At 37.5% G+C, this 9,628-nt stretch overlaps 1 protein-coding gene and 1 long non-coding RNA gene across 2 annotated transcripts; one reads left to right on the top strand and one right to left on the bottom strand.

Annotated features, from left to right (window-relative positions):
* Window positions 1–4,480: 4,480 nt before the first annotated feature.
* Window positions 4,481–6,779, top strand: LOC107852996. The gene has a single exon (XM_016698027.2). It carries the CDS (start codon window positions 4,727–4,729, stop codon window positions 6,572–6,574), a length of 1,848 nt encoding a protein of 615 aa, XP_016553513.1. The 5' UTR covers window positions 4,481–4,726; the 3' UTR covers window positions 6,575–6,779.
* A 1,027-nt stretch (window positions 6,780–7,806) lies between these two features.
* LOC124898916 lies at window positions 7,807–9,212 on the bottom strand. The gene is made up of 2 exons (XR_007055840.1): window positions 8,129–9,212; window positions 7,807–8,001 (listed from the first exon to the last, which is right to left on the bottom strand). It is a non-coding gene; the product is annotated as an uncharacterized LOC124898916 (long non-coding RNA).
* Between the last annotated feature and the right edge of the window lie 416 nt (window positions 9,213–9,628).

Below are 9,628 nucleotides of genomic sequence, written 5' to 3' on the forward strand. Positions count from 1 at the left end.
TCTCCTTCTAATTTAGGCTGAGCAAAGTTGAAACTACTAGTTCGTGCTCTCTTATTCTGCTTTTCCCTTATCTAAATATTTTGCTCTTCTATCTGTTGAGCATGAGTTATAATCCTGGCTATGTTCATGTTATTATTCAACATCGCGGATCTTCACTTATTGACTATACTATCATTCACCCCAGAAACAAACTTGCTTATGTTAGCCCTGCTATCTGCAACCACATGAGGAGCATATCTGGCTAATTGAGTGAACTTAAGATAATACTCTTTCAATGTCATATTGCCCTGCCTGAGGTTGATAAATTCTAACACTTTAGCTTCTCTTATCTCTAGGGGAAAGAATTTATCTAAGAATGCAGTAGCGAAATCCTCTCACTTAATAGGCCCTGCATCTAGAGCCCTCTTTGACTTCCACTGTTTGTACCAAGTGTGAGCAACATCCTACAAATGATATGCAGCTAGCTCAGCAGTCTCATTAGAATTAACCCTCATAATGTCTGTAACCTTCTGAACCTGATCGATGAATTCCTGAGGGTCCTCATCTGACTTAGACCCAAGAAAGGATGGAGGATTCATTCGGGTGAAGTCCTAAATCCTGGATACAGCTGAATTAGCCACTGTGTTGGTAGGAACGACAGTTAATCGTTCATTTCGAGCAGCAACTGACTGAGTAAGAGTAGTGAATACAGCTCTAAACTCTACATGAGAAACATGTTTGTCCAAAGGTTCTTCGGGCTGAGGGACTGGCTGATTCCCGTTTCTTCTTTTAAGAGGTATATTCTGTAGAAGAAAGGGAAAATGGATTAGACTGAGAGATTGACTTGAGATTATGCTCACTGGCACGACATGAATACTGAAAGAAGGGAAACTGTTCCTAAAACATCGTATAGCCTCCTGCACATAAATGTGGAGCGCAACACACCCATGTACAAGACTCAACTAGATGTGGCTTTAAGAATTTCTAGGACTCTTTTGAACCTTAGGATCTGATACCAAGTTTGTGATGCCCCGAATCTGGTACTTGGAATGCTACATGGTGCTCATGACCTTGAAGGACCACAAGCTAACCCATGACTGGTATTTATACCTGAACACTACATACTATACTGTATAAATACAGAAATAAAGGCTGTAAGGCTGTAAGGCTGTAAGGTTCAAAACTATAACATAACTGATAAAACATAACATATAGGTGGGGTACAAAATACCCAAAATAACTGAAATAAACGGTCTGAACATTCTTAGTCTTAAAAGCCTCTAACTGACTGAACTGTCTAAATAAGGAGTTGATGGGATATGTCCCCAACTAACTCCAACTTATAAATTAATTAATGAGATAATAAAGTAATGGTCATATCCTCGAAGATGAGGAATCACTGCTAACTCTAACTGCAGAGACTAGAATGCTACTGATGCTCTGGAGCTCATGCTTCTGAACCTATGGTATAAAACACCATAGCACAAATGCGTCAGTACGTTTAAATGTACTGGTATGCATGTGAGGTAGGCTAAATCCAAAAGGGTTCACATGCATGAACTACACTAACTGACGATATAACATGAACATGAGAATACATACATGCTACATAGTAACTGTAGCTAAGTTCGTGATAACATGATTATTGAGTCTGAGTATTGATAACATGATATACTGATATATGTATAACTAAAATAACTGATACTGAGCGACTGTATCTGACAGTCTAGGTTCTGATAGAACTAGCTGAGTTCTGTACTATTCTAAGTTGACTGTATCTGACAGTCCTAAATACTGTAGAACTATCTGAGTTCTATTACTGAGATTGAATGATTGTATCTGACATTCTTGATTCTGTACTGAAACTGTGGAAAGTAGTCATCTAATCGACAAGCCCCTAATACGCCATTATGGCTGAGTTGGGGTCCAATCTGTAACACCAATTGGAAGGGTGTCAATATCGCGCCACTAGTAAGGACAATCTGTGAGTAGCCCTCTTATAACAGGTAACTCTAGTAAGAATGGTGGGAACCCTCATATAACAGGTTAAGCCACCTCATCTGCCCTCATATAACAGGTTATGATATCTCAACCTACGCTGGCTACGTAGTTTTGAAATGCAAGGATTGCTTCTAAGAATCACACCCTCATATAACAGGTGGGTTCCCATCCTTGTGTTTGCTCGGTGCTAATTTCTACTCCCATCTGGATAGACACTGAATATGATTAACTGAATTGATTGGACTGAGTTCATTGAGTTCTTTTGACTGACGGAATACTACTGAGATTACTGAATTTTTGAGGTTTCTAAGATTACTAAGTTTACTTAGTTTTCCTGAGTCACATAACTGACTGAATTTCTATGAACATGGCTCGACTGAGAGTATCTTGAAAATATGACACTGGCTCTAGGCACACAGCTAATTGTCAGGTACAAGTACCCCTAGGACTCGATAATATGAAACTAACAAAGCATGACTTTCTTGAATACATGACTAACATCACTATCCATAATACAATACGTTGAAGAATTTATGAAGTACAAGTTCTAAAGCACCACAATGGCCACATATATATCCATAACTCATTGACTAAGACATTTTATCAAACACTTGACATCCATAAACTTATACATAAATGGGAATTTCATATTATCATACTAGTATGGCACTTTTCCCTCACATAGGCATTTAATCAAACACATGGGAAGCATGCTTTGGTTATACAATCATCAATACATCTAACAATCATGGTTACATCCATCAACGTGTAAATTTAAGGGTTTATCATGATTATTATGCAAATCACCACATCCTAGGGCCAATCATTGGAATATGTAATTTTAAACATGAATCAAAATCGTACAACATCATGAACATGAATTTCAATTCAATTTAAATCATGAGCATTCATAAATACACAATTCTTGGATTTTGAAAAGAGATTCTTGAGCTTCATGGGTGAAAGAGACCCATGAATCAACACATGACATACCTGGGTTGTGAGTTTCTTGAAGATTGATGGAGGAAAACTTGAATTCTTGACTTAGAATTAAACACCTAGGGTTTCGTGTTGTTGGGGATTATCTTTGAGAGAAAACCCTAATTTGATGTTGTGAATGAATAAAAAACTTATGAGCCTTGGTCTGATATAATTAGGAGTTAAAACGGGTGGTAAAAGACCAAAAATCCCCTTTAAAAATTACTGAAAATAGCTGAACGAACTATGTGACGGTGGGTGCGACGGTCCGTCGGTCCTGACCGTCGCACCTGGGCAGAATAGGGGTTCACTACCTCTGCTGTGACGGCTTGGGCGACAGTCTGTCTGCCTGAGTCGTCGCTCTTAGGCAGAAGGTAGTCTCACTACCTCCGCTGCGATGGCTTGGGCGTCGGTTCGTCGCTAGCTCAACGGTCCGTCGGCTCTCACCATCGCACCTGGGCGGTTTTGACTGCCTTCTATTTTTGGTCATAACTTTCTCTTTCGATGTCAGATTTGGACGAAATTGGTATATTTGGAAAGCTAATTCAATTTTTTACATGACAAAAAGTGAAAATCTTAAAAATTCCACGTATATAAAAGTGGATTTATCTTTCAAAGTAAGTTTCTAACATACTGGGGACGATTTCAAGCTAAGTAGAAGTACGGGATATTACAGTTTGAAATTCAACCAACTCATGGAAAACGGCTAGAGGTTGGGTTGTGTAACAGAGGTGGTCTCTGATTTCGGTCAGACTTGGGATGCCTATTACGACAAGGTCCCCAATCGGGTCATGTCAAAAGGATTTTAGCACATGTGTTAACTTAACTAATGACAAAATTACCCTCAAATTCCTTTTTCTTTTGTACGCCTCATTCTTCTCTGTACTTTACCTCTTTGGTTTTCCATGGAAGAACAAGGCTTAATTTCTCTGCATCTTGTTCTTCCTTCCACTTAACCAATCATTGTTTGGAGAAACTTCCTTCCACTTAACCAATCATTGTTTGTTTTTCTCCAGTAGATTAGTACTATCAAATCTATCTCTTTAGTCATTGCTTGTTTTTTCTATCCCTATTTCATGATTTTAGTATAATTTTTTCTATATCAAATCAACAATTTATGCCAATTCAAAACCGCTAGTTGGATTAATATCTACACCTTGTTCACTACCCATCGGAAGTTATTTCTACACCCCATTCTTGCTTAGTTTTATTATTTTAACTTTCTGATACTGCTGGTGTTCATACTTCTCATGTAGCTATGAGATGACTAGATTTTTATTTGTTGCTTATTACCTTGATTGATAAAGAAGTGTATTTTTTTAAGTTATTATCCCTTTTAATAGAAAATTTGCAAGAAATATTATTTTTAATACATTAAATCAAATAATTTATAAGAAATAATGTCAGAATAACTAATACAGCAATGCTAATGCAATTGTTGCTAATGCAAATATCACTTATACACCGTATTATGTATTAGTCTCGTACACTTTACCCCTAACGGCTCCTTAAAAACACAAACGACACAAACATGCATGTAGACATGGTATATTGTAAGAACAGAAATCCTCTTGTCCCCAGAAAAACAGAGAGAATAATAAAATAAACTACAAGAAAGCCTCCGTAATCCCAAACCTTAGTAAACAACTATACATTTGTCAAAAAAATTTGTAGTAAAGCCAACTCGAATTAAAGTACAGGTCAGTCTGTATTGAATCTTCTCAGTCATCGGGAGACAAGTCGGGGTTCCTAAAAGTATCGTAGTTTCATGGCGACATTGGAAATAGAGGATAAGCGAATAGAGGAAGTCTTATCATTTCCAATTCTATTATCTGACCGGATTAGTCAAGCAGCCGAAGAAGCCGACTTTTTCAAAACTGACTGCGCCGAGGTCGGTAAACAAGCCGACCGGCTCTGTCAGATGCTCCGGTCCATTGCCCGCTTCAATACCTCAACTACCAGTTCTCTTTACGAACGTCCGGTCCGTCGAATCGTTGCTGATGTTTCCAAGAATCTCGACCGGGCCTTAACCCTAGTTCGCAAGTGCAAACGCCGGGGAATCCTTCGCCGTGTTGTCAGAATGGTCACTGCCGCCGATTTTCGTAAGCTTAACAACCTTCTAGAATCTTCCATAGCAGATATGAAGTGGCTCCTTAGCATCTCTGATAATGATTGTTGTGGAGGTGGAGGTATTGTTCTGTCTCTTCCACCAATTGCTAGTAATGACCCCATAATTTCTTGGGTGTGGTCTTTTATTGCTTCATTATATTTGGGTCAATTGAATGATAAAATTGAGGCTGCTAATGAATTAGCTTCACTTGCTAAAGATAATGATAGAAATAAGAAAATTATAGTTGAAGAAGGTGGAATTTTCCCTTTTCTGAAGCTCTTGAAGGACAAAACTTCAACCCCGGATGCTCAAATTGCTGCTGCTGTAGCCCTTTGTTATCTAGCCAATGACGAAGATAGGGTCCGGGAAATTATTCGTGAAATGGGGGTACCAATAATAGTTCAATTATTGGGGGATTCCCCGACCAGAATCCAAATTCAGTTGGCTGATTTGGTGGCAGGAATGGCAGATCACAGTTCGTTAGCTCGGGAGGAGTTTGCTAGGGAGAATGTCATTAGGCCGCTAGTGACATTGTTATCATATGATATTCCAATAGATGAACCAAAATTGGGAAATGGGAAGCAAAGCATACATTCTATTGTGCAGATAAACAAGGAGTTGGAAAAGAATTCATCAGGGTTGTATAACTACCGACATATACCTGGATCGCCGTTGCCAGTGCATTATTCTGATGGGAGTAGCAAAGGTGTGAGTTACAGGAAGGAGAAAGAGAATGAGAAGCCAGAAATGAAGTATCAGCTGAAAGCTAGTTGTGCTAAGGCTCTGTGGATGCTTTCCAAGGGAAGTGTTGTGATTAGTAAGAGGATAACGGATACCAAAGGTTTGCTTTGTTTAGCTAAGGTTGTTGAGAGAGAACAGGGAGAGTTACAGCTTAATTGCTTGATGACGATAATGGAAATAACTGCTGCTGCTGAATCAAATGCTGATCTTAGAAGGGCTGCTTTCAAGACGAACTCTCCTGCTGCGAAGGCTGTTGTAGATCAATTATTGAAGGTGATTAAAGAGTCTGATAACCCAATACTACAAATTCCGGCTGTTAGATCAGTTGGTTCACTGGCTAGGACATTTCCAGCAAGAGAAACTCGTGTAATTGGTCCTTTAGTGGAGCAGCTTAGTAATAGGAACCTGGATGTAGCAGCAGAAGCTGCTGCCTCTCTGGAAAAATTTACTTGTCCTCAGAATTTCTTGTGTACGGAGCACTCAAAAACGGTTATTGAATATAGAGGTGTCCCTCCTCTGATGAGACTGTTGAGAGGAAATGAACGATCGAAATTGCATGGGTTGATGCTCCTCTGCCACCTAGCATCACATGCTGGTAACAGTGAGGCTTTAGAACAAGCACGAGTATTCACTGCTCTCGAGGGGGTAGATCGCTCATTATTGGCAGTACATCCCGAGTTGAAGGAGTTGGTGCCAGACGCAATGTATCACCTAAATGTTTATCACTCTGGCGTACTTACTGAGAGGCAATATATTGGTCATTGATCAACAATTTGATAAGATTGAATGGCAGGGACTCTCAGGTTATAGAGTTGTACATACATTTGCCGGGAGGGAATATGTAATATTTCATTATGACTGAACAAATAATACTTCTGTCCATTATACACAGAGTTCTTGCCCTTTAGCTTCTCATTGTATGTTATGAAGATGGTGTTTTATGGAAATGAAATTACCAAATTCTTGCTGATGCTGCTTGTTGCTAATCCCATTCTTGTGAGCACCTGTGAATTGTGATACTTCTTGCACATCACGTGTTATAATTTATGTTCTGTTTTCAAGTACTGCATATTGTTTTTCTTAAGAGTTTGCTTTTGTTCGTTCCATTGTTTATAACCCGTTTTGATATTCCTGCGAAACATTCCTGCGTCACTGAGTAGTTTTTGTTCACATACCAAAAAGATGGATGCTACATAATGTCCAGTTAATGTAGCGTTTACTTAGTTTCTCTGTTAAAGTTCGTTCTTACTTTCCCTATCTTTGGTTTTTCAATGCACTTTGGCATTTCTATGTTTGAGGTTTCCTTTTTCTGGGTTTTTTCTAAGAGAAAAGTCATATAATATCCAGAAGTTACATAGAGAATAAGGCTTTAAGAATTAAGTAGTTCGTTTTTAACCTCGTAACATGCTTCAGTTTTAAGGAACACGTACATTATGTTTTTTAAATTCTACCACAAGCAATAAATATCTGATTACCACGCCATGAAGAAAGAAAAAAACACGCTTAAAGAACATTCAAATCTGCCCCAGAAAGGATCATCCTCGTGGCCAAATTCAAAGAGACAATAAGCCATTGTTATATTTAAGCCATTATCTAAGAGAAGCCTTTTGGGCTTAAACTGCCTTTTGTTTTTATCACAGAACTTGGAATGTTGTAGCTACAGTAGAACCAATATAGATTAAATCCGAGGAAGTTGAGAGGTAATATTTCAAAACAGAGATGAACGGAGTGCATGAAATTGTCAATACCACAGAAAATCAGTCACTGCGAAGTATTAAGGCGCGGCAAAAAATGAGCAAGAAAGTTTGATCGCGAGAAGTTCTCATTTCAATATTCTTGATTGTGATCTACTGCCGTCTCTCCCAGATCGAGTGGTCACTCCAAGTACACCATAGCTTACATCATGTCCCAACCGAGTAGGTGATGTAACATAATACTCTCTGTTCCAATTTATGTGACATTGTTTGATAAGATACAAAGTTTTAGAGAGGAGATAATTTTGAAACTTGTAAAATGAGTCATAGCCATTTATGTTCAAGGGTAAAATATAAAGATTAAAGTTAAATTAGTCCTAAATATATGATATTCTTTTGAGGTCAGATTTTAAAGGAAAATGCTGTTACATAAATTGAGACGGAGGAATACATTCCGTGCGCATGTCCACCTTCTGTTGCCCAAAATTACCACCCCGCCTGTACAACAAAAGAAAAAAGAAACCATTCAGAAACAACTTTGCGCCATTCCAGTCCATTTTATAGAGAGATGAAAAGTAACATCATTTAAATGACCATTGTAGCAGATCTGAATTTTGAAACTTACGAGTTTAAGGTCGTGGATTGAAGTTCACAACCAATTCTGGGAACTCTTCTTTTTCTTTCTGCATAGGTATTCTGCAAATCTTCCATCTTGAGTGTGATCAAGAACCACATCTATTTCTTCTATTTACGCTGATGCTTACCACATTAAATTTCTTTACGAAACCTTATTCAGAGCTATGAAGTCAAGAATTTTGTCACAAGAAAAGGTCGCTAATTTCAGACCTTTTTAAGGAGCAAGCACTGAGGATATATTTCACCAATCACAACAATCTTGGAAGGAAACAAGTATCAAAGAATTCCTTCAACGAGGAAGTTCTATATCCCAAAAGGAAAGACGCCGCATAATCAAGGTTCAATGTAACTTGACTTTATTCTTGAAAATAGGATCAATATATTCCTTTTATCAAGGATCAGGTCTATTGGGATTCCATCTCTGTCAGGTAAAGCTAAAAGATCAAACCAACTTATTTAAAGGCTGTCACTTGAAGAAGAGAAGATATACAAACATTCTGAACCATCTCATGTTCATTGCTCTACTTTTAACAAACATTGTGCTTCCTACTTGTTTACTGTGTACTCCAAAAAGAGAGGAGAGAACATATTGTTGATGAGACATTGTATCAAAAATTACAAGAAAAGAGATTGAGTGTACACATAGGAATAGACCCCAATATCATTGTCCAAAATTAAGTTACAAGAGCTAGAGAAGAACATCCTTGCAACACAAGGGATTGAGACTAAGATCCATTCTCGGTCCCAATCAGTTAAAACATCTCGTGTCATTATCCTTCAGCATTTAATTCGTACTTTATTTAACGTTCTTTACTTGCGAGGTTAATAGTTGATTGCTACATAAAGTAAGACGACTAGAAAAAGTAAAAGGCAATTTAGCCCCCTCGTACATTTTAAATTGGTATTAGAACAAGGTCTCACAATATATTATTTAACAACAAGTGAGAAAAGATGATGTCAAATCAAGTCATAGTTGGAGCGTTATTTGAAGAGGAAAATTCTCAAACTAGACCTTTCTACTTCAATGAAAAATATTTCTCTCATTTGAAGATATGAATGGAAATATACATCAAATCATATGATATGAAGGTATGGAAAGTCATCAAACTCGATGATATTCCTATTCCACCCACCAAAACCGATGACAAGAAAGAAGATGGATCAATCATCATCTTACCCAACGAATCTAGAAAACTATGCTCATGAATAAATGTTGTTTTTCTCATATTTAGTAAAATTTATATTTTTTAACAAAAACTTCAAACACATGTTCAAATAATCATATGAACAAACAAATGAAGTTTAAATTTTGTATTTACAACTTTTAACTTTAAAGAATAAGTTCAACCCAACTTATTAACATCAACAAAATGAAGCTCAAACTATTTTCTGGAAAATAGCAAAATCAAATGTTAAGAATTTCAACACAAGTTCAACCAACTTATGAACTATCAAAATGAAGTTTCAATAACTTCAAACACAAGTTCAA

Source organism: Capsicum annuum, chromosome 5, assembly GCF_002878395.1.
Source record: "Capsicum annuum cultivar UCD-10X-F1 chromosome 5, UCD10Xv1.1, whole genome shotgun sequence".
Taxonomy (NCBI): Eukaryota; Viridiplantae; Streptophyta; class Magnoliopsida; order Solanales; family Solanaceae; genus Capsicum; species Capsicum annuum.

Excerpts from the sequence above, each read along its gene's own strand:
- LOC107852996 (XM_016698027.2), top strand. The coding sequence starts at position 4,727 with ATGGCGACATTGGAAATAGAGGATAAGCGAATAGAGGAAGTCTTATCA.